This window comes from Amia ocellicauda, chromosome 8 (assembly GCF_036373705.1).
Source record: "Amia ocellicauda isolate fAmiCal2 chromosome 8, fAmiCal2.hap1, whole genome shotgun sequence".
Classification (NCBI taxonomy): domain Eukaryota; kingdom Metazoa; phylum Chordata; class Actinopteri; order Amiiformes; family Amiidae; genus Amia; species Amia ocellicauda.
This window is the reverse complement of record NC_089857.1, coordinates 33,546,457-33,573,055: the sequence shown is the minus strand read 5'-3', so window position 1 is coordinate 33,573,055 and position 26,599 is coordinate 33,546,457. Positions and strand designations below refer to the sequence as shown.

The following is a 26,599-nucleotide window of genomic DNA, read 5'->3' as shown; positions in this document are numbered from 1 at the left end:
GGAAACGTATTCTTATGGGGACGTGCTTGTCTGAATATAATGTTGTCTCTACACGTTCAGCTCTTCCTAATATCTCTGAACAGAAACGTGTATTTATTACGCTGTTTACAATCATGTAAAGCACAAAGAATAAAACAGACACACAAGTCCTCTCCACGTCAGGCTGTGTCGCTCGTAGTGTTTCCTGTCTCTGTTTTTAAAACGAAACACAAACCAAACCCACAGTCACTGCTCCTCCATCAGAGGGACGGATTCACAGCGGCCTGGATTTGCAAAAAAAGCTCTGGGACGCGTCCGGCACGGCATGGCACGACACGATGCTTAAGCCAGTGGAACCGAGGCATTACAATGTTTTTATTGTACAGAAAATACATTTAATGTCCATAAATATGGATACTGATAAAAGTTAATCACACACACATCAAAATGATAGAATAACAGAGTTCAAGTGGTTTCATGTAATAGCTCAGAAGTAAAACAACAACAGAAAATGAAATTAAACAAACATCTCCTTTAAGCAAAAGAACGTGCCATAGATACAGTTTTGATTTAAAACCCACAATGATGACTCATAGCTCATGAAAAAGCTATTCAGAGTAAATGATTTGAGAAGGATAATCCTATAATCTGAAATGCTGCCATTTCTAGAGTTATTCTTTTCAGAGCTCCAACCTGGTCTGTTATCAGTTCCATCGGGACTTAGCATGTCCTCTTCATATGTAATGTCCATTCCCACATCATCTGGTATTGATCTGCGAAAAAGGAACACGACACCATATCCTTTATTAGAATTATCTGACGGAGATAATCTGCATTGGGTTATGTTACAATGAAAAATATTTCTATCTATTGTCAGACATATTGTATTCTGTCCTTATGAAGGAAATATAAACATAATTTTCCATGAATTTAAATTATTATTAAAGAATATGTTAACATATCTGGAAAATGTAAGCAGTTACCACCACAATATTTGTAAGTATTGAGGGAAAACCTGGTGAGAACGGGTAAGGAACAAACAGGCAAATGTATGATTATTTCATTGTCCTTTCAGAAGACATAATTATTAAACCTCAAACACAGCAATCAATTTATACATCAAGGAATAAATTTTCCAAACCACAAAAACAATGTGTCAAACTAGCTAAACAAGTACAAAGATGGATACAATATTACTAACACACACACTTTCAATTGTCGAATTGTTGCCTTCTGCATCCGTATTACAATATGTGTACAAGGCACAGTAAATTATATATCCCACATGAACATCTAAACTGTGTTTTATGCCTGACACGTCTTGAATTTTGTCTTGGACTCTGGTACAATCGATACGTACACATAGAAAGCACAGTTGTAACTATTTGATCAGCCCAATCTGTTAATCTGCTTCACACTGACTGTAAATAGACTTGAAACAACAGATCCAATCGTTGTGCTGGAGAAACCCAACCCAGCATTTTTGATGGGTCACATTTAATTTAAAAATGATAAAGACTTGATCTTTTTTAATTTTGATAATTTAAGCAGGGTTTCTTGTACATTTCTTATAAAGAATGGTACAATCACCTGGATACCCTTCTGGTCCAGATCAGAGGAACCTTAATGGAACAAATTATTTTATTAATTGATGAATGTGTGTTCCCATTCTTTACAAATTGGTGATGTAGTGATGACCTGAAAAACGATCTGGACTGAGGATTTTTAGAACCACAGTTCTAGTACTTTAAGTACTTGAAGGTTACTTTTGTAGGGGGGTGTGTGGATCTAGGTGTTGGACACAATGTCTTATTTTTGAAAGCTTCTTGTACTCTCTTTAATTGTGCAATAACTTGAGCTAGTAATCCTATAACAGGATAATCACTGAGAGTTTTAACTCTAAACTAATCCCTTTCCAGAACTTCAATCTATGTGAGTAAATGTCTCTGTGTGAACAAGGTCAAAAGACAAGTGACACCAATTTAAAAGTCACATTTAGAAAGCTAGAAAACCATCAGATTTCGATAACTTTAGACCTTTGTCTATGAAAATAATGTACAGATAGTGAGGAGTTATCATATAAAATTATGGTATGCCCCAACCTTGATGTGATAAAATACTTGCTGTTGTTTTGAATGACATGCCTTACTATTTAGCTGTTTCCTTATTATATACTTCAGACACTATATAAACCTGAAAAACCATCAGCAGCTGTGTCCATGGCCTGGAAAATGGTACAGTCTATGCACGTCATCAAAACAGCACAATGCTTGTCTAATGCACCACTACACAGGAAAGAGAACTGGGGATAATTCTACACAGTTAATAAGGATTAGTTTTCTACCACAAAACTAAAAGCACAGGATATAGAAGCTGCAAAAACACTGCTTCATTTGCATTTTAAAGATAAAATGTGTTTAAGATAACAGCAAGTGTGGATGCTGGGGTCCCATGTATAATTTAAACCACCGTAAAGAGACATCTTTATCAGTTTTAACAAGCTTTCTGTGCATCCAAACGTGAAAAAAAAATGTTTTTGCTCTCTACTGTTATCATAGCATTCATAGAAGACTTACACATTTTAAAGAAATTAAATCTGCAGCTGGGCATGGTGACTATTTAATCATGTATACCAAACTTTAAAGACCTGCAGTAGGTTTCCAGAATTATAAGAGGACAAAAAAATCAAATGTATAGAAATGCTCCACATCCAAATGAAAGGCTTCCACATCAACTTCCGTCATTATGTTTAGATGTCAGCTTACAACATACTGCTTAATCTCTGAAGTAGTGATACAAATTAAAAGAGGATGGTTCAAGGTCAGCAAATGAATTTTGCTTCTCAGGTTTCTTGCATGCAATGACTAATCCCTCACATTTCTAAAAGAACCCTTGAATGTCATCAAAACCCCATTCAATTAAAATAAACTATTACCTCAAACACAGACACACTAGTGAAAGAAAAAGAAAGAACACAAAAGATTTTCTTGTACATGTTTACTTAAGATGAGGGGTAATTTACAGTCCAGACATCACATGTAAAGATTTTTTGTAAACATTAGCATTTCAGTCTTCCCAAATGTATCTTGTGATACAATATTGAAGTTTGTTATTTTAATTAATCAAAACACAGCCAGTAGTTGTAACCAAGTCTAGTTGCACTACACTAAGCACCAAAAATAGAAATTAATACAGCTGCCTGATTTTTAACAATGAGGAATTAGAGCTTTGCATCCTGCCAGAAAAACAAAAAAAACCTGCAAATCCTTTATCATGCGAATCTGAATTTTCTTTCATTAAAATATTCTAATTAAGCACAACCAAGCTATGCAAATGCTAAGCAAGCACACTTACCACTTTAAAGACTAAAGACGGTGATTTTTCTCCCCCCGTTAATGCATGTGATGCTCAGAGTACATTCAGCATCCCCTGATGTAACAGCTCAACACAAACGCAGCTCCTCCACCATCTTGTGTCACATGACTGGCTACATCTAAATAAGGATGATCACCTGCTCCCAGATGGCCCATGCACCAGAACCGTGCACGGCTGACTGTGCTAATGAAAAGACTCATGAATGGCTGGCTGGCTGTACAATACCCTGAGGCTCCTGTGATAAAGTGCTACTGAAACATCCTCACCAACAGTGACGTGCTGGCGTACACTGAGATCACTTAGCTTGCTATTGTTAAACACCCCGAGGTTGACAGAGGACGGCAGCAAATGTGTTTATTCGGACAGATAAAAAAGGACAGGGTGATTAGCATTACAAAGCAGTGTGCACAAACTGAATTCCCACGATTATAAATTGGATTTACCAAGAAAAAGAGAACAGAAAAACAAGCAGATTGCCCAGTGCTAGTGATTGGAAAATGGTCTGTACATCCCAAGATATTTTTATTTGATGTTTTATATCTAAATGGAAGATATGGTCTGAGTCCTATCGGCAAAGTGCACATTTCTTAAATTGTGTTTTAAAAAAAAAAGATACAATACAAGTTAAGCGAGTTTTTCTGTTTCTGTGTTTGTTTTTTGCATACCGTGTCTTCTTTGTTTGGAAACCGTCAAAAAGATGCTAAGTCTGATTTTAAATAGCATGTGCCCATTGTTAATGAAAAGGTAGTCATGCTATTCCCTAGGCAATCAAGACAAGTCTGACACTGAAACCCGAGTGATGCATTTCCCTACTGGTGGCACAAGAGTAACCTCATAAGCAAAGCTAACCTCATTTCACTATTGATGACCTTCACAACACTGTTCATATGAATCCAGGTTTAAAGCTAACTACCTAACTGTGTTAGCTAATTTTGTGTCACTTCACTACAGCCCAAGTTCAAACATAATGCTTTATAATTAAAAAAAGAACAAACTAAAATTGAGGAAGGTCTTGGAAGATGTACGTAAATGTGTGTTGAGGTCAAATATTTATTTGAATGTTTGTATATGTTACTGCATATCATACTTTATTGTAATAGTTGTTGTAGTAACAACCATGTACCAAAAAAAGATGTTAACTGATATAGAATTAAGTTACAACATTCATGTACATTAATAAAAGATAACTAAAAAATGAAAGACTAAAGATGATGAATCCTTCAACGGTAAATAGAGCACTTATTGAAAGACCACATTCCAAACACACCCAGTCTCCTTCAAATATATCAACATTGAATAAGCCTCTTTGTGTGTGTGAGACGCACAAAAAAAGTATATTGCTTCTTATGAGCATCTATTACATGAATTCTGCTTTGGAATCTCAGAAAATCATCAGAAAGCCCCAATAGGTGAACCTACCAACCTAACATTCAATCAATAAAATGCATTTGCTCTGGAGAGGGGGTATTGATTTGCTAGGATGAGCAAATGTATATAAATCCTATAACACCACACTGCTAAGGATTCTCCTTGAAGAAAGAAAATGAAAGGGGAAAGCATGGCTACACACATTTTCAAATATACCTTCTCTCACTGGCTTAACTGTGAAAATCTCTCTTTATGTCTGACGAGGCGAGGCATGCTATATTTCTGCAGCTAATGTAACTTGGGCAGTTACATAAAGGTTTCCACTGTTTCACACAGCACTGGGCATGGACAGGGATCATGGAAAAAATCCACCGTCGTCCCACGAGAGGCACACTTTCAAGCAGGAATGTTATTTTTAAAAGGGAAACATACTGCATGTTCCCTTTATATGACTCATAAGGGAGGATTTGGATCACGACATTACCGTTTTACTTGCATAACCTACCAAAGGTGATATTATACAGGATGAACAACAACTAGAGCAAAGTTGTAGAATGTATCAGTATTGTATGCTGAATAGAGGTGTTATAATCCAGCTGGGACAATAATTAAATCAGACAAATGTGTACAAATGTTGTCTTACAAAAGTGTTGACACATGATTGTAATTATCCATATATATAGCACTGCAGGTTCAAAAAACATTTTAATTTTAAGGCTTTTCCTGGGGGGGCTTTTGATTTTCACTTTTTAGACTGGATTGGGGAAGACTTGGATGCATTTCAAATATTTTCAGCATGTATTGATTACAAACACTGTAGCATACAAATATATGGAGGGTGAAACAGTGTATGAAGGATGAACAGTTAAATCTGGTTGAAGATCGTTCGCTGCAGATATTTTGGAATATAAGTAAAGCCACAGTAACAGTGAGGAAATCGGTTCAAAAGGCACACAACATATTAATTAAGCTGAAAATTGTCACAACTCCAGACAGGACTCAACACACATCTGGAGACTCAGGCTCTGTTAACTATAGCTCAGTCAAAGCTCCAGTGACTTCCTAAAAGGTAATTAGAAATCGCACTGTAATTAGGAGGAAAAAGTTGTGCCCTTCACTGCTAATTCAATACGTGTGGCAAATTATATTATCTAAATAAAACATATTGGTGAACAGATTGTAAATAAACCTATTAAACATACATTTTAAGATTATTAAGGATACAACATCACAGTATTGAAAAAGGAATATGTATATTATGAAATGTGCTTATTGTGCCTTTTGCTTTATGAATTAATGATACACAAAATTAATGCTTCTCAATGTATTCTAAACTTCAAGCAGTGCTATTCTCTGACCTCTTGTCTATGGGCCAACCCTCAGGGGCCGCATGATAAACATGGCACAGTATCTCAACACAGATATGCAGTCTTCATAATTAGGGCCCGACGGATATATCGGAGCAACGATACTATCGGTCGATATTTGCCTATTACAGAAGTATCTGTATCGGCACATATTCCACCGATAATGCACCAATATATTTTTTCAAACGAACAGCTAAATATTTTTTTAAAATTACCATAAAAACCTTCCTCAGACTTCAGACAATAAATACATACCTGTTTCTTTGGTTTTACAGTCATTATTATAATAATTTACCCTTATTTTTTAACATAGTTATGGTGCTTTAGTTTTCGCTGGAAGCTTCTGAGTCCACAGTAACTCTCATGCGCTGCGGTGCCGCACGCACACAACTGAGCGCCTCAGTGAAACAATAACACAACCACTGAGAAACACAGGGCTCATAAACCAATAAACATGTGTTTTACTAAAACCCTAATAACCAATAGAAAGTATTTTTGAAAGCTGTGCTGCATTTGAGTATCTATGCTTCCCTTTCAATTCAAAAGACACCCATTACCTAATGGGAAGCGCCTTCTGACCTGTCAATCAGTGAAAGTATGTACCAAAGCTGCCCAATAGGGACCCTGCTGGCAGGAGGGAGACCCGCCCCCGGCGTCTGTAAAAAGTTTCCTCCTGACTGCAGCTCCCTGCCATTTCTTCTTTCACCTGTCAGTGAATGTGCTTTACTGCTATTCGCTTGCGATTGCCTTAAAGCTTGAGAAGTGTGCTCATCTGCTCTTTGGAGTTCAGTTTGAATTCTTGCTTCCTCTTCAGAGAGTATTATAATATTCCTGTCTCTTCAGAGCTCGGACTGCGGTCCTCCTTATTATTATTGTATTATTATTATTATTATTAAGTGCTTCTCTTGGGAGGTAAGTGTGCGGTAGGAATCTCGATCGGAGCCGGCCTCAGTCCCTCCACGGAGATCTATCGCATGGACTTTACCTTCTTGTACCATTTTTCTTTCTTACAGATTTGAGTGGTGTAGGAGAGGACAAAGACGGAGACTACTCCACTGGAGCAGCCTCCCTGTGGCTGGTCAGTGACCGCCCTGCTCTATCCTCCGGATTCTTTTGACCTGTCGGCGGATTTTAAACCGTGTCCAGAGCAACGCTCGACAAACACCTTGACAATGACAATGAACTGTCGATCCCTCGACTCCCTTGTTGATATAGACTATCCTGTCCATCCCTCAACCTTTCTCTCGATATAGACTGTGGAATTCCTCCCTGTGTCCATCCCATGTCAACCTCGACCTTCGTGATTCATCGATCTCTCGTCAACACGACCTGCTCTTGACCTCTGGATGCCCGTGTCGACCTCTCGGACCTCAACGTCGACAACCTCGACTTAAACATCGAGGCGGGCAGTATCAGAGCTGAGGAGTTTGGCAAAGTCCATCTGACAGAAAAGCAGTCGACCTACTTAGAGAGTCTGAACGAAGGAGACACAGACACGGATCTGTTAACCGGGATGAAGCCAAAGGGGACTTTCCGTTGTTCCGGGTGCCAGGGCAAGCTACCCTCAGACGATGGAAACGACTCTTGCTTGCGCTGTCTGGGCGAGGAGCATGCCCAGAGCGCACTGACGGGAGAAGGGAGCTGTGTGCACTGCGCAGCATTTACAGAGGCCATGTACCGTAAGAGGGCCAGGAACACCCTATTGGCCAGCTGCCGCAGCGGAAGCTCCGCCTGCCGCTCTTCTGTGGGCTCAGCTCCGCATGGACCCCTGATGAGTGTCTCTTCAAGGAGGCAGCGCTCGTCTCCTCCTCTCCGCCCTGATTTAAATTTAAAGCCCTGATGAGACATGCGGCTATGGCAGTGGACATTCCCTGATGCCCCCAGGAAGAGGTTTCGAAAAACCGGCTTATGAGGGAGAAGACCGCTAAGCTTGTGGAGATCCTTCCCCTCCTTGATGATTATGTGGACATTGTACAATACACGTGGAGTCAGCCGGCATCTGCTCCTACGACTTCTAGGCAGGCAGATGCCATGTACGCAATGGCGGGAGCGGAAAAGAAGGGACTGGGATTTTTCCCACCGATAAGCGACTCAGTGTCCAGGCTGGTTCAGGTGAACGCCATATTAGGCAAAGAACCACTTTGCCCTAATAAACAATGGAGAACAATGGACGCTATGCTGAAGAAACCGTATTCTGTGGAAACGCACGGGCCATCTTAATCCTGTACATGGGTTACCTGAAGGGATGCCTGAGGGAGCGCCCGTCTATGACAGATGTGGAGGAGATAGAGCTAGTCAGCGCCTATATGACTGACTTGCTGCGAGAAGGGGCAAAGGCCATGGGGATATCCCTCGCAGCTATGGTTGCAGCCAAACGTCATCTGTGGCTGATGCAGGCGAAGCTCCAGGATAAGGAGAAGTTTGTCCTCCTCGATGCTCCCATTACCCGGGGTCAGACGTTCAAGAGACGATGGAACTCTCTATCAAGGAGTCGGTGAAGGCAAAGGAGACAGCGTCCAAATATGCTGATCTCCAACAGGCTAGACAATAGCAACAGCAGCGCCTATGGGGATCCCAGCAACCCATCAGGCCGTGGCCGAGGCAGGGGAGGCCTCAACCTAGCCCGCAAAAGTCTAGTGGCTGGCAGCCTGAACAGCACCGCAGAAGCCAGACGCAGATGAGGGGGAAAAACAAATCCAACAAGCTGTTTGTCTGCTACAGTTCCACCACCAGAGGGCGGGCGGTTTCAAAACAGCGACTGGCGCACTGGGTGGCGGACGAGATCCGGCTCACCTATGAGACTGCTGATGTTCCCATGCATTTCAGCGCACTCAACGAGGGAACAAGCCACGTGGGCTCTTTTTTGCGGTGCCATACTGCAAGATCTGTTCAATGCTGCGACCTGGTCCGGTCAAAAGACCTTCACAAGGTTCTACCGCCTCAACGTGGTGGACCGGCTGCACCCAGGCTTGGGCTCCCAGGTAAATAAATTGCTGGCCCTCAGGCGCCGTGAGGCTCTGCTCTCCTTGTCATTGTGGGTTTAGGCTTAGTCGGGTGTCCAGACTCGCGACAGCTCTAGTATAGTCTTCCCATTAGGTAATGGCTGTCTTTCGATTTGAAAAGGAACGATAGGTTATTATCTTAACCCCGGTTCCCTGAAAAAGAAAGACAGCCATTACCCTTCAGGGGTCGCTCGGCCAGATGACCTTCCTGATGAAGAAATGGCAGGGAGTAGTGTCGTCAGGAGGAGACTTTTCACAGATGCCGGGGGCGGGTCTTCCTCCTGCCAGCAGGGCCCCTACTGTCTCCAAATGACAAGCAAGCTCAGATCACAGTAAAACATCTAAAGAAAATGAGAGTGAAAAGACAGATGCAGCTCTCAGACAATGTTGGATAAAACTGAAAGTTTAAAATCCTACATAATTTTTTGGCTGTGATTCCTATTGCAATACATTTAACATACGTATTAAGTAAGTTACACTTTTGAGGGCATTTTTAAATACATTTCTTAAAAACAAACGCAGCTGTGCTGTGCTGCCTGCACTATAACCTGCCACTGTTGAAGCAGCAGTATTGAGGACTGAGCAGGACTTGTGAACCTGAGAGAACCTGACACGTGTAAAATGCAAATATAAACCAAAACAGCATTTAACATCTTATTATTTGCTCTAATGTATAGAACATGCACATTTTTCAATGTGTGTGTAAAATTGCTCATATACCTTGGTCTTTGTTCTAATGTTTAGAACATGCATTTTTTTTCCTTTATTCTCCTTTATTCTAATTTATTTTTACAATGTTTCATTTGTGGTTGTTATTTATGATGAAAATTAATGTTAAGTTTATTATGTTAAATGTACAAAATGTAAAAGTCATGCCTTCAGTGCATATTTGACACAATTTCTCTCTGACATGGAGAGATTTGAGGGATCCATGATAGAAAATGTCTGTTTTGCATGCTAACAAAAAAGTAAATATCGGCAGATATATCGGTAATTGTGAAATTTTGCTTCCCGATTATCGCTATCGGTATTGGACCCAAATTTATTGTATAGGTCGGGCTCTATTCATAATTACACATCACTACTTTCTTAAACCAAATATTAATATTATTGACACAGTGTATGCTTATATGTTAGTGCCTAGGAAGTATCTCCTGAATATTTCTAGTTCTGATATAAAAAGACAAGGTTATAAACATGAATATTAATTATCATGTGAGGTAAAAATGTATTACATGAAGTTATTTTACTTGAAAAGTAGTTTAACTTTAAAGCTGTAATGTAGAGCATGAAACAGGTAAAACACCACAGCTAAATCACAGCAGTGGAAATCATTTTTGTGAATGTTGTTAAAGAAAGGAAACAAATGTAGTAGATCTTGTAGCTCAAATGTGGGAAATCAATGTGCAGAAATCAAGAAGTTATATAAACCTTTCAATATAAAATGAAATACTGATATAGGAGAAGTGAAGTCGTTTATTTTGAAAAAAAAAAATGAAAGGAAATATTAGAAGGATGATCTGTTTCAGAGCAAATGCAAAAAGTTGTTACTGTCATGTTACTTTTTATTTGGAGCCAATCACATTTTTTGTTCTTCAGTTATGCATGACTTTGTGCTGCCACTGTTCAGCAACATTTTTAGAAGTCACCCCAAAACTTTGTTTTATGAGGGGCCCTGCCAAGAAGCCATTTTTTTCTGGTATTTGGTGACCAAACTTGGCGAATATTAATAAGAATTATAACATTAAGAGATTAATAAATCAAACGAAAACTTTTATGATGAATTTTCTTGGTATTAAAAGCACTATTTTGGATTTGAAAATATAGATTTCATGAGTTTCCAGAGCTAGTGCGGAATGATGGTCACACAGATAGATGCAGTAGAACTGGGAAAAACTGTTGTTGACCCTAGTAAACTTAAAACATTTTAGAAGCTTCTTCAGATAAAACAATATTTAATGTTCTATCAATTATTAAAATCTTAAATGTTGTTTTTGTCATATGGGCTTAAAAGGAACAGCACCCTTGAAAATTAGCTCTATTAGCACATGGCTTGAAAGCAGAATAATTAATGATTTTTTTCTACCAACAATAATAAACACAGTCTAAGCCCACTAAGCCCAGAACCCATTGTACCTCATATTAAAAAAGCCTTAAATGAATGAATATTATTCAGAATACATACTTTTCATTCATGTACTGAACTACTTACCTTATTTTAATTAAGGGGACAAAATAGGTAGGCAGAGAAAAAATTATAGGGACTGCAATGACATGATGGAAGCTTGCTGTGAATTTCATGCGGATCACAGATGGACAGAGAAGAATAATTTTCAAGAGTATTTTGAAAAGCTGTTTTTGCCAAAGATCTCTGACATGGGACTGCCAAAAGTCATACCTCAGATATTTCCCTGGCACTTGTGACCAAGGCCAGAGAAAATGGGGTTGTGCTTTTCAGGCTCCCATCTCACCTCACCCACATCCTCCAGCCACTGGACAAGACAGTGTTTGATTAAGTCAAAAGTAGGGATGCACCAATATGAACATTCTGGGCCGATACCGATATCCGATATTCATATTCAGGTTGAGGGCAAACTGCATTGGAGTTCGTGTGCATCATTCATATTTTGTTAAAAGTACACAAGTAGAATAGAACAAATCGGATGCTTAGTTAGATGCAATAAAGGTCGCACCATCAGATAGAAATATCGGTCAGAAATGTTGGCCATTTTAAAGAAATCGGCCAATAGCCGATATAGTAATTTTTTACCATATCGGCCCGATACTGATCGGTGGCCGATTGATCGGTGCATCCCTAGTCAAAAGGTAATGGAGGAAAGAACTGCGCTGCCATTCCCATGTTAGCAGGGACAAAATTTGAAAGGAAGAAATCCCTGCAAAACGTGATGTGTTTTCCACTGCTCTCAAGCCAGAAAACATAATCGGTGGCTTTGAGAGCACTGGAATAATCCCTGTGAGCCAGAGCCGGGTGGACAGACAAGTGTGCACAAATCATGCTCCTTTCTCTGAAGCACCTGTACAGACTTCCACAGCCCCAACAGCCCCGGCCCCAACCCCAACAACCAGCACACCAGCAGATCAAACTGCCTCTAAGTGCAAAAATTCCATGTGATAGAAATTAGTCTCAGATAATATGGTTAGGTTGGTTATTTGAGGTCTGAATTCAATAATCTATAAAATATTAAGTGCTTAAATCAATACAATTTGAAGTATTTACTGTTAAATCTCTTGTGGTCCTATTTGAGACACATGTGGGCTAAAAGGATACATATGTACCTTATAAGCCCACTCCGGACTTTTCACTTTTGCAATTAAATTAATTAATTTAGTCAATTTATGACAAAATCTACCACAAGTGTCTAGATCAGAGATTTATCTTTGATTTAATACCCACTTTATTGGGATGAAATTCACTTATTTATAAGAAAACATGTAAAACTTAAGACTTTGGTCGGCTTAATTGGGTCACTTCCCCTATAGAGGAATTATATTCCACAACGGTATTGAAGTTTCAGTAGTCTCGGAAATGACAGATAGAGTTTACATTTATAATATACAATTAACCTCCAGAGTGTTTTTTTCCCCAAAAAATACAGCACACTGCCTTATTTTGAATATCAACAGTTTCCAGAGCTGAGTAATTCCTTATGTATGTGCAGTGTATTTACAGTGTAGTTAGGCAGAGTTAAAAAACATTTTGTTCTTGATATTACAAAGATTTGGACCCACTGAAAATCTGGGCATCTGCCTTGTGATCTGTATGCCAAATATTGTCTGTAGAGCAGTATGAGTTCCTGGTTTAATAAGTAATGTTTGATCAATTTGTTTTTTACCATATGAAAACCATTTCAAACACAGCTGTAATATACACTCACCCATTGCCTCCGCACTCATGCACACACACTCACCCTCCAACCATTGCTCAGTATTGAGAATTACAACACTACAATTAGCTGCTTGTTTCCCCAGGTTATTTCGCTGTAGTCTAGGGTGATGTACTATAATAAAAGGGAATTAATTATGCTTAACAAACAACAGTAACAAAAACAAAGGCAGCAACGGATACCTTACAACATGTTAGACACAATAGTCAATCAGTGGGAAGGTCGGGTAACCATGCCTTACCATAGCAACCACCTTATCTGGGAAACCGTGATTCTCCCTTAAATTGGCTTTCCTGCACCTCCAACTTTTGTAATCTTTTTTGTACACATCACGTCGCTGTGAGAATTGTACTATTCATTTGAACTAGAATTAAGATAATGTTTCTGTTTGCTTGTTTTCTTAAAACACTTACCCCTAGTGTTGCCTGCATGTGCCACGCCTAGCAGGAAGTATGGAAGGCATATTACAGTAGTGCTAACTGGACTCATGCCGTTGCCATGTACTGAAGTTTATGCTTAAAGTCCAAGGTCCAAAGCAACACATGTTATCTAAAACCTAATTATACTACTGCTGCCCACATCCTTCCGTTTCCATTAATCAAAAGCTTCTAAAGCAAATCTAATGCTCCCTTAAACAACAGTAGTTCTAAGCATGGAATTAATGTTACAAGTGTGTGCAGTTCTTCACAGGTAAATAAGCTACTACTCTGTTCTACATATATGAGTTTTCCCCTGCCACCTAGTGGTTAACTTTTTATTGTTCATCACAACTAATGAATAACGTTTGTCACTTAAGTAGAAATAATAAGATATTTTTTGTTTAGTACTTATTATTATTATTATTTTTATTTCTTGGCAGACGCCCTTATCCAGGGCGACTTACAACATAAGTACAAAAAAAGGGCATAAATACAGTTAAGTAAAAGGCATCAATCATTACAAATTCAGGGCCATGTCATTCACACAATCTATGGCTGCTCAATATGACAGGGCTTGACAAACAAGTTTCCACTCCTGATAATCATATACTGCACTGGTTAAGAACAAGAGCATTATTTTGAAAGTGCAAATTGTTTCCCGGCTCACATTGTCCACTCAAAGTTGGAAGGAAAGCCAGAACATCAAAACCCTGCCACGGCCTGGCCAATCACTGGACATGAACCCCACTGAAAATGCTTAGAAATTTTTTGACCCCTCAGAAAGCCACTTCCCAAGGTCTTCCATTTACAAATTATGTGCTAGTAATTGACAGAAATCCAGCTAACTGGCACTAACGTTCTCATCTATAAAACCTATTATATTTTATTAGTATTGATTTCTTAGTGCTCTTCCCCAGCATGACTTACAGTTCTGAAACATGTAAAGACATTGCTACACTACAGGAACTCAGGGTATTATACATATTTTGATAGTGCTGTGCAAAGGGTTACTATATTTTCACTATGAGGAACATTGTGACACTGAAAGTAATAGTTCTGAAACTGTGTGAATCAGAGTGTCGCAACCTTTTGTTGATGACAATATGTACTTTCCTCTAACCTGCCGATTTCTCATAGGGGGGCAAGGTGCTGCCGAGTTCTCGAGTGTGGGAGGATTAATCATGCAGCAACAAAGATTAACCTGACATATAGAAACACTGGGACGATTTCATACTTTTTCCGTTTATGCTCGGGACACAAAACATTTGGCTCAAAACTGGGCCATCTGGTCACCCTAGCTGTGCATGGAGTCTATGAGTATACTTTCATATTGTCAGTTATTTTTACCCATCGTTTAAAAAATGAGAAAGAAAAGTTGCTTCTGTCTGATTAAAGAACATCCCTTACCTGTGGTAAGATGTAGAATTGTCTATTTAATCTTTGTTGTGTTTAAACATTTCAGATTAAATCCCAGAGGACTGTCCAGCAGCGTGTCCTCACATGCCTGTATTTCACAAAGCCACCCACGTCACGTCAGCTCTCTGACTCCACCGTCAGCTCTCTGACTTTCTGTCCCAACACTCACTCCTTGATCCTCTGCAATCTGGCTTCCGCACAGCTCACTCCACTGAGACGGCTCTCCTGGCAGTCACTGACTTCCTCAGCTGTGCTCGGGAGGCCTCCCTCTCCTCAGTCCTCATCCTCCTTGACCTCTCCACAGCATTTGACACCGTTGATCACTCCATCCTCATCTCCTGCCTTGCTGGCCTTGGAATCTCTGGGACTGCTCTCACCAGGTTCTCCTCCTACCTCAGCAACCGGTCCTACCAAGTGACATGGCGAGGCTCCTCATCCACCCCCAACCTCTCCTCACAGGCGTACCCCAAGGCTCTGTCCTGGGCCCGCTCCTGTTCTCTCTCTACACTCCCTCCCTGGGCCCCCTCATCGCATCCCATGGTTTCTCCTACGACTTCTATGCTGATGATTCCCAGATCTTCCTGTCTTTTCCCTCTTCCGACCATCTCATCCCCTCTCACATCTCTTCCTGCTTGTCTGCTATTTCCGCCTGGATGCACTCACACCACCTCAAGTTCAACCTCTCCAAATCGGATCTCCTGTTTTTCCCCCCACTCTTCCTCACCTTCTGCTGACCTCCCCATCTCGATCCCCTTGGAATCCACCACACTCTCTCCTTCTTCTTCCGCTAAAAATCTAGGAGTCACCCTCAATCCTGCGCTCTCCTACACCCAGCACATCACCACGCTGACATGCACCTGCAGATTCTTCCTGAGCAACATACGCCGAATCCATCCCTTCCTCACCGACTACTCGACTCAGCTGCTTGTCCAGTCACTGGTCCTCTCCTGCCTGGACTACTGCAACTCCCGCCTGGCCGGCCTGCCTGCAACTACTACCCGCCGCTCCAGCTCATCCAGAACTCTGCGGCTCGTCTGGTATTCTCTCTGCCACGATTCGCACACACTACTCCACTGCTCCGCTCCTTCCACTGGCTCCCGATACAGTTCAAGTCATTGACCCTCACCTACCGCTGACTCGACCACACTGCACCAAGTTACCTTCAGACACTCGTCTCTCCATACATCCCCTCCAGACCACTGTGCTCCTCCAGTGCCAGAAGAACTCTACCTCCTCTCCACTCCCCTTCCTCCAGAGCCGCTCCTTCTCATCCCTGGCCCCTAAATGGTGGAACAACCTGCCCACCAAAGTCAAAACAGCAGAGTCGTTGACCTCATTCCGGCGCTTACTCAAGACTCATCTTTTCAGATAGACAGTAATATTAGTCCTTTTATCCCCGCTAGATAGCACTTCACAGTTTTATTATGCTTCTTGTGTTTTCAATTTGTTTTCCTCCTTGCTCCCTTTCCCGTAGCCCTTGACTGTGACTCTACATCTTGACAGCACTTAGCTTTTACTGTCCAGGATGTAGGACCTCACACTGTACTTGCCTGTGTAAATTGTAAATTGGAACTTGTAAAATGTATTATATTTTGAATTGCTGTTTTATGTAAATTTAATTTGTAATGATTGATGCCTTTTACTTCACTGAATTTGTGCACTTTGTTTTACACTTATGTTGTAAGTCGCCCTGGATAAAGAATAATAATAATAATAATAATAATAATAATAATAATAATAATAATAATAATAATAATAATAATAATCAGGACACCAAGCATGAAGTCTAAAGATAATGGACAGATATAACATTTTCCACAGCCCTTTTAGTTATAAGGTCTAAACTATCAGAACACTCAAAAGCTTGGAAATTCCCTTAATGATTTGTAAGGCTTGGCAATACCCATAATGGTTTATAAGTAGATTATTTATTTTACTACTACTTAGGTTTTTTGTCAAGAAAGCATTTACTGACCCCATGTGGGCATGTTGTGTATTGAATTTAATTCCTTTAAATTAATGTATTAATGATTATACATTAAATATAAAAATAATTGTATATATAATGTATAATCATTAATCATAAATAATTGAAAAACAAATTATATATATATATATTAATAGAGAGAGAGAGAGAGAGAGAGAGATGTGTGTTTGTGTGCTTGTGTTTTCTTGCTGTTGTCTTTTTTTTAATCCTTCTACTTCTCATTGGTTTATAAGCAGGGATAGAGAGACCTTTAAATTTTACATGCCACTCTACTTGTGCAATATCACATACAAAGGTATATTTATATCTATTCTAAACTGACTGGTAAGTATTTGTGTACAGTTACATGTATTGGTCTGTATTGATTAAAAAAATATCGTGTCCACTGAGAAGAATGGAAAGTACTAATAGCTGATATATGGCAAACACACATTTATTTGTTCAAAGTTAAATAAACATTAATTTTCTAGTCCGATTACTCAGAAGAAAGATTTCAAACTGAAAAACGGTGCTTCACTGCAGGTTCAGAAATGTCTTTGTGCAGGAAATAAACAAATCTGATGTCAGCTCATAAATCAGGCCTGCGTAGTAGTGTGGGGGGGTGTAATGTCTGTTGCTCACAGTAACCTGTTGAGGAGAGCTGTGCCACTGACCTTGACGGTGCATAATTTATGTCCTTATTCTCTGCTTTTAGAGTAGAAACAGCAACAGTTATCTTGGATTCTTGGCTCAAAGCTTCATGGTTAGCATATGAGCACCTGTCAGAACAGAAAACAGAAATAATAATAAACATAAAGAAGTGTTGTGTTACTATTTAAACACATACACATTCAAATGAAAATCATTATATAGTTAAAGCAAATACAATAAAGACTTCCCCTTCTATTTATATTATTTATTTAAATTTGTACATTTAGCTAGAGTCCAGATTGTCACAGATGCTTCATTCATATACAAACGTTTGCTAAGAAATAGTCAAAGAACACATACAGTGTAGTTACATATCGTTCATCCTAATTTAACACCATTTTTGTAATTACACACATCACATATTAGCTCAGCACTGGAACAATATTTTCCCTCTTCAAAACATAAAAGAGAATACACCTAGTAAATGAAAAAAAAGAACTTTGAAGCTTAATTAGATACTTTAAATACTGTGCACTAATGATGCATTTAATGCATAATTGATGAGGCGTACATAGCTTTATAAACAGTTCTGTTAGTATGTTCCCCCTGGAGTTCAAACAACAGACTCCCAGAGTAAGGCAGCCAAAAAATAATATTACCCTTCATGTGGACCATTAACATCCATTACCCTGGGTTTTCTCCTCAAAGCCTTCCTATAGTAGTAGACATATTACCAACCTCTGCACACAAAATTATTCATACAGGCCCAGAGAGAAATATAAATCCTCTCAGTGCCTCCTTCTGTGTCATCTGGAGCCCCTCTCCAAAACTCTTTGCATGTATTTAATTATAGTTTTTCCTAGTTCATATTCTCCAGGACTCAGAAGTTTTATAAAACTGTTGCTTTTTTATGAAGGGTAATGCAATCTTCAGTAGTGCAACAAAGGTAACAAATATATAGAAGGAGTTTGAAAACTAGAAATATAAATAATATTTTAATGATAAAAAGTATATTTTATTATGTGTTATTTATAACTGAATAGATTAATGTTATCGATATATATATATGGGAATATTAGGACACGTCTGAGCTTCCATTTAAATGTTTTTATTGTATTACCTACTGTAACTATGTTGCACCTTACAACTTATTGCATATATAAATGCAATCTCATTATGGGGCAGTTTATACTTAGTAGTACAAATACTGATTATAATTTAGAACAATTGTACTGCATTTATTTTGACATCATTTGGATTTCAGACTAAATTAGCAGATTACTAGGGTCACACCAATTAGATTAGCATTAATTGTATATGGTCCTAATCATCTAATCCTGGTAACCAATAAATCAGTCAAGATTACTTACCCAATGTCATCATCTGACAGAATCTCTTCTGGAGATTCCGGTGCTGTTACTGCCACTGACTGTTCTGGTAGATGGTCACTGTGGTCAGACTGTTGGACCTGTGTGTTGTTGAACTCCTTTTCGTTCTCTGTTAATTCAGCATGGATGAGACAGATTACTCCAGTGTCTCCAACTTGTCCCGTGCAGATATCCCTCTCCTTCTTTGCAGATTCATCAGGGGAACCAGTTACTTGCAAAAATAAACTTTCAGCTCCATCACTAGGATTGATAGCAACTGCAGAGCCCATCTCTTTGAAAGATTGATCTAAGTTCACACCCTCCTCCACTAGCATCCAGTTATGTGCCTCACTGGAAGATTTGTCAGCTTTGCTTGATTCCGCCAGGTAATCTCTGGTCTTGACAGGATTTTCTTGTGGTGTTGTGGGTCGACCCGGCGCCTCATTATCCCCATTATTCTTTGGGTCATCTAGATCGGATTGTATTTTAAAAGTGTTTGCAAGAACATGCTCAGGTGTATCTCCTTCTTTAAAACCGGAAGGTAGTTCTTCTAATACTCCAGGTACTTCACTGTTCCCTTCAACACCCTCTCTAAGCAACCCACTTTCTCTGCCTGAAACTATGATATAATCCATTTCCAATCCAAATGATTCATCATCATCATCATCATCAACCTCCTCGTTGCTTCCCAGCTCCAATAGCTCAGGGCTGGCCTTACTTCCATCTGGGGAGTCTGTATCATCTGAGCCAGGGCCCATATCTGTAAAAGACACTGTGGATGCATTTGATGCAACATCTATCTTATGAAGGGGATTCTCTCTGTCAGAGCATAGTTCCAAAAAGCTGCTAGTCCCAGTTTTGTGACTATCACCACTCATTTCCTGTGCAGATGAACAGTTGTCTGTTGCTTCTTTTGCTAGAGATTCTGAGCTCCCCAGATCTGAAGCAAAAGAGAAAGTGTCCCAACCATCCACTTTCTGTACCTCTGGGGACATACTAAAATATGTGACTTTACTAACAGATGGGTGTTGTTTACTTTGCACTGAGTTACTCACAGTATCATACATTTTCACTGTATCAGTCTTATTCTCTTCTTGGATATGTGTTGCTGCTGCACTTTCTGCAATTGGTCCATTTTCTGGTCTTAAAGGAGAATTGATTTCTGCATCATCCTTACTCTCAGGGGCTTCTGGCAAAGAGTCATACTGTTCCTCTGATTCCACCTCACTTTCAAAAACCTTTTCTGCTATGCTCTTATCAAACCTTTTTTCAGATGATTCTTTGCCATTACTCAGCTTAAGAGTATTGCCTTCTCCTTCCATTGCATCAAACGAAAATGCTTTAGATTCCCTTTTATACAGCTGGGGTGACTCTTGAATTATTGTGATTTCATCTTCTGTGGTTTCAAAACCAGGGAAGTCAGCAGGTGCAAAAACATCAGGTGGATATACACTTTGTAAAGCAGAAATGCCCCCTGTAGCCTCCATATCCAGATTTTTAGAATCCTGTTGTATTTCTAAATTGTCACATATTTTGTTGTAATGCTTTGTCTGACTATCAGGGGAAAAAAAGTAATTGTTATCCATGTCACTAAATCTACATTCTTTATCACTCTCAGACTGTTGCCTTTCATGTAATATGTCTTGATTAACCTTTGACTTAGTCATATCTGTTTCCTGAGGTACATTATTTTCTTCTTTGGTATCTGTAAAACCTCCAAATGCTTCATTTACTCCCTGTATTGAACTTAGTACCTTGTAATTTTGTACATCCTGTGCAGTACTCCCAAAGGGAATGAGATTGGACCCATCTACAACATTTATTGTATCAGGGTAATTATCTGTTTTAGCCTCCAAAGAAAAGTTTTCAAAATGTGGTTCTGGACACACATCAGGACTTTGTGAGGTTTGGGAATGCCTGTCTAGGTCACATTGACTTATGACATCTGGGGTTTCAGGATCTTCATGGACTACAGCTGGCACCATAGAATTATTCCAAATATCTGGTTCTGAAGATCGCTGACTGTAGCCTTGTTGATTTTGAGTGATAATATCAGGTTCTTTAGCATCAGGAATATCAGCTGTATTTGTGGAATTAATCTGCATGTCCACTTCTTTTATTTGGATACCTGAATCTAAATCAGGCATACTGGATTCATTTTCCTCGAAATCCACAAAATCATCTGCATCGGTAATTGGTGCTTCATTTATGCATACCTGGGATTGACTAGATGTCACCTGAACAGAGCTCTCAAAGACTTGGTTTCTTAAAGTTAGCTGCTCAAGAGTGGAATCTGATGTCAGAGATTCACAAACATATATATCTTCAGAATCTGAAGTACGATTGTTGCATATTTCTCCATCATAGGCTTGTAAGACATTTGTGCTAATTTCTTCAGCTTTTGTAGCTGGTTTACTCCAGTCATCTTCCCACTCATTCAAAGAGTGTGTGCTTTCAGGATCCTTGAGGCATTCCTTATTGAGAATGTCCTGTTTCTGATGTTCAGTCTCATTTCCATAGTCAATAGGTGACCTACAGGTTGGGGTTGGGGAATTTAAGCAACTTTCAGGATTGTCACTCATTGTCACTTTCCCTTGTGGCATTTCCCACAATTCCAGATTTACACAGTCGTCTTTTGCTTCAGGGCTGGTAGCAGTTGACAGTGTATCATCATGTATGGTTGTATTCCACATATCCATATTATTGTGTGTTTCCTGGCTTGGGCTTTCCACAGAGCCTCCCTGAATGAGAACATTACATTGCATGTCTGACCTCTCAGATAAAGACAAATCTGCAGTCTCTGGACTGGTAAGAGTAGACTGAGTATCATCCATAATAGTTGTGTTCCACATATCAAGAGATTGAGGATAAGTGCTATGGCTTCCTCTGTAGTCTTCCCTGTTTGAACTCCACATATCCAATTCCATTGATCCTTGCGGAGACTGTAACATACCTTCTTCTGAATTTTCTGGTGTTACCCGAAACTCCTCGTCTATTCCCCCTTCTATGATAACAAAAGATGGCTCCTCAACCTTAAGCTGAAAGGGTATTTTTTCTTCAGATGGTGTTAACTCAATGTCACCTACTGTGCCTGGGCTCCAAACATCAGAAGCAAACAGGTTCAGCTTGACAAATGTATCAGGATGTTGAGTCTCTTGGAAAAATGGGTTCCAACTGTGTGCATCACCTACATTAACATTCTCTGACTGTGTACCTGGGAAATGGACATTTTCCTGGTGCTTTACAAGTTCCATGTGTGGGTCCTCAGTTACTGAAATGTTATCTTCTGCCAGACTTGAAGGGCTTGGACTTTCATCAGGTGGAGGATCTTCACCCACAGAAAGGACACCAGAAGAGAATTCAGTCTCCTGATCACTGTTCTTAGATAAAACAGGACACACAAGAAAACTGTCTTTGTTCTCTAGGATATTTCCATAATTGTAATCATGATCTGCTGATCTGAAATGATCTTCAAGACTCATTATCTGCCCAGGGAGAATTTCAGGTATTACAGCACATATATTTAAATCAGACTCTTGCAAAGCCTTGCCACCTTCAATAAAAGGCAGAATAGTTTCATTTTTAAATGTTGTAACCTGCTCTGTTTCCAAAACTGGATCATCTGAAGCAGAGTTACTAATGCTATTTGTTTCCAGTTTGCTACTAACAGTTTGATTGCAGAACAAACTTGCATCCTCATGTTTTTCTGTGAATGTTTCATTAATATCCTTAGATGGGAAAAGGTCACTAGAGCTGGTGTTAACAATATTGTTCAATTGTTCTTTGTCCTCTTTACAAATTGCTTCCTGCCTTTCACATACAACATAAGACATAGATGAAGGTTCAGGCATTATATCCAAGCTTTTGGGTTTTTTAGTCGGACTCTGCAAGTCATGTATTTTAAAACTATCCTCTGCTTCTGTTGGCTCTGACATAGTTTTTGGAAAATGTTCACCATCATCAAAATCAAACATCGGGTTTAGAAATTCTTTGATTGCTTCCGTCTTTTTGAGGTCAGTATTGTCCAAGGCATCAGATGGAGGCAGCCTTTCAGAAATGTTCAATATAACACCACTATTTTCACCATCCTCAGTAGGTGTTATTTCTGCTTTGTATATGAGGCTATTTTCATTTTTCTCAGCATTGTATAAATCTACATCTTCCTGAGCAGAGCTGTTAAGTACCCTCTCAGTTAAAGATCTGCTCAACAAGCATGATTCTTGTGAGGTTGAGGAGTGACTATCTTTGGGATCCATACTTACCAACAAAGAATCATCTTTATCAATACCACTAAACTGGTGTATATAGTTTGTGGTACCTTGTGTCTCTGTTTCATTATCAGCACTTTGCTCACACACATAGCCTGTCTCAGTTTTACCCCACACAATAAAATGTTCAGGAGTTTTGTTATCTAGTCCAAAGTCATTCCACTCCATAGATTGTTTCAGATTTGAAGATCCACTCTCCTTGTTATCCATTTCATTGATTTTCTCTATAACATCTTCTGGAAAGAATTTTGGCAACCCATCACCCAAAGGTGAACCTTCCACAAGACTGTTCATTGGTGTTGGTGGAATCTTTGTGTCAGACGCATCGCCCATGAGCGGTTCATGGTAAGATGTGGAAAACCCTTCTCCCAATACAAATTTATTTTCAGTTCCCATATGACCATCAACAGATTCATTATACAATTCTACCAGATTAACATCACTTCTTTCTGAATGGCTAGAAGTGATATTCCCTTCAAGACTCTGTCCAGGTCTGTCATCAGTCTTTAATGGCTCCTGAAAGAGTAAGAAATTACTATCTGCTGAGAAATCTGCTGAAGGTGAGATGTTGCTACTATGCAAAGGATCAAAGCTAAAAAGATCAAAGTTCTCCATTTTGTTTCCACTCTGAAGCTTTTGCTCTGGTGAATTTCTGCTCTCAGGTATGACATTAACAGGGGGGAAGCCCAGGGCAGGATTGTGAAGAAAACCAGCAGTTTCTGCAATGGGACTATCATCACTGAGAAACACAGAACTCTCTTTTGAAGAACGACTGCTTCGAATCGTGGCCAAGCCACTGTCAGGGCTAACTAAATCTCCACTGACTTCACCATACACATGCAATGATTCATTCAGGTCTTGAGAATTGTCCATGAAATGGACAGACATGGATTGTGGTTCAGCATCAGAGCTGTACATGTCTGTAAACCCAGAAGATCCTTGAGAAAGGGGTGCACTGCCAGCAACAGCTTCAGTTGAGGATGTTCTGCTATTGGGAACGAATAATGGCTGCCTCCTGTCAAGAAACTCTTTGATCAGTGTGATAATCTGCTCAATATATACAGAAGTGTTTCTTTGTTGATAAAGCTGTATTTGTTCGGTCAGACAATCAATTGGCTCCATTTCCAGATTTGAATTTGGTGCTTCTTCCAATTCACAGCATATCTATGAAATTATAACAGAAGATGTAATGGAAATGGAAACACAAATTAGTATGATTTTTATTTCCTGTTTTGTTGATACAGTAGAACTTCAGGTTATAACAGGTTAAGGCTATTATATGGTTCAGTTTCAAGAAATGTCATGGTCAAAAATGATCAGAGCATTTGTAAAAAAACAAAACAAATACTTCTGGCCCAAAAATATAATATGTTGCTAAAATACAGATAACCCTGTTTAAGGTGGATGCTTTTATGCTGGTTGCATATTTGTATTGTATTTGCAGCGGACTATCAATGATGCAAAAGAAGTAGACATGGGGGCTGATAGACTGCTTTTGTCTCTCTTTTAAATATGGTATTTTATATTAGCTGAGTTAAATTGAAAAGCATGCTCCTCCTTTAACAGTGAACATATGTAAAGGTAATACAAAACAAAACCCATACCCAGACAACGGGAGAGGTACAGACAAATAATGATACCACCATACATTATTAGTGCTATTAAATCAATCTACCAAACCCTCAAAATCAGTGTGTAGTTTTTACCTGGTTGAGAAGTTCCATGTTTGCAGAGTACACAGCCACTTGCTGACACTGCTGGTAGGGCTCTTGCAATGAAGCCGACACCAGAACAAGTGCTTCATAGACATGCTGTTCAGAAATCACCTTCAAAGCCCCAATAAGGTATGGATAGTTATTGAAGTCCTAAAAGAAACACAACAAATATACTGCAGATTGAAGGGTAAATATGTAGATTTTTTTTTTTTTGTACATTATATATACATATATACACACACACACAATTGCTGTTCTTAATATGTATAATTATTACCTGTATAATTATATATTATTATGTTTAATCTGTGTGTGAGTTGAATCTTGAATGTGAGCAGAAACACACCGACTTTTACTGCTGAATCTTAGCTCAAATCACACCAATACGGGGGGAGCTAGGTAACAAGCAGCACGGTACCTTCTAAGATACATTTCCAGCTGGAGATAGAAAGACCCTAAACATTTTTTCTCCAGGGTAACTTTCCTTGCAAACCTGTGTAACTCTGTGATTGTCTCTACTTAAAACTGTAATTTTATTATTGGCTGTTTTGCTTATGCATCAATAGGAAGGGAGAGGACTTTGTAGAACATCTCTTCTGGTGGGTAATATATCTTTCCAACAAGATAAATTCCAGTTACAAAGGAAATGCATGTTACAAATGCTTATGAACATTTATTTATGTACTGTTGGGCAATCAAAATAACAAACTATTCTTATATAATATCAACATAAAAATATCCCAAAAGATGAGTGGAAACAAATTAACAGCTAGTCTTCTGAATTGTAAGCATATTAACAATATAAGATTCCACAGCAAATCATATTAAATCTGTGTATTTCTTCACAAACAGGATTAGTTTACAAAAACTTGGTAACTTGGTCTTAGAAAGAGTAATGTATCACCAATAAAGTATAGTTGGTTTGTTTGTTTATGATGTATGTTCATTATTTTTTTTGTAAGTTACATTTAAAAATAACAGAAAATAATAATAAAAAAAGGGCAGATACAACTTAATTTTTTTCCTTTTCATATTTAATTGAGGTTTCAAATTAAATGAGTGGCATACGGCAGCATTTAAGAAAGCCATGATAAATTGTGTGTATACTTACCCTGTGAATTTAGTTTCCCATTAGGAATACCCATGCAATGCATTAATTACATTAACTTGCCAATTAAAGAGGTACCATCTCATTACCTGTATAATCTGCTCCGAAAGCATGTAACTTTAGCATATTCCTACATAATGAATGCACTGTGATGCCCCAGGTGATCTCTAAGGAGCCGTTCTATAAAAGGTTTAGCTTTGTGATCTATTCAAAGAGTCACACACCACATGTTTCCCCAGGTGAGATAATTACTTGTTTCTATTTCCAATTAACATATATTAAATAATTAGCCTTTTCACCCATGTGCAGTTTTAGTGCACAGCTGTAACACAAGAAAACTACACAATGTTTACAAGTGAAATAGAGTCCCCTTGGTACAATGCATCCAAGATAATTAACATTCTTTTTACCCCTTTTTATTACTTAAGTAGCACTATTAACAATAGTAGGAGAAAGCTGACTAAGAGCCTGTTTAAGAGTTTATTTGTGATCTGATGGGAAGGACAGCTAATCCCATCAAAATGTTTTAGAATAGAGGCTTCATTGTGTTAGCCCAGTAATCAGATGTCTTCAAAAGGGATGTCCCATCTATGTTTTATACCTTCAGATGTCTTCAAAAGGGATGTCCCATCTATGTTTTATACCTTCATATAAATGGCCAAAAAACATTTTCCTTTGCCACTTTTTTGTTTG

At 39.0% G+C, this 26,599-nt stretch overlaps 1 protein-coding gene across 14 annotated transcripts in view; it reads right to left on the bottom strand.

Moving 5' to 3' along the window:
- LOC136754895 (protein prune homolog 2) overlaps positions 1–19,114 on the bottom strand; it is a 39,496-nt gene extending 20,382 nt beyond the window's left edge. For 8 of the 14 annotated variants that reach the window (XM_066711115.1, XM_066711120.1, XM_066711117.1 and 5 more), the window contains exons 1-3: positions 18,819–19,114; positions 17,472–17,576; positions 673–752 (exon numbers count right to left, since the gene is read on the bottom strand). In XM_066711115.1, the coding sequence (XP_066567212.1) occupies positions 673–752; positions 17,472–17,576; positions 18,819–19,105 (472 nt within the window). In that variant the 5' untranslated portion in view covers positions 19,106–19,114. Of the gene's footprint in view, positions 1–672; positions 753–3,333; positions 3,550–9,268; positions 9,372–12,987; positions 13,129–13,237; positions 13,359–13,409; positions 13,639–17,471; positions 17,577–18,818 lie in introns of those variants that run through there. The other 6 variants (XM_066711126.1, XM_066711128.1, XM_066711127.1 and 3 more) reach the window with 6 other exon arrangements.
- Between the last annotated feature and the right edge of the window lie 7,485 nt (positions 19,115–26,599).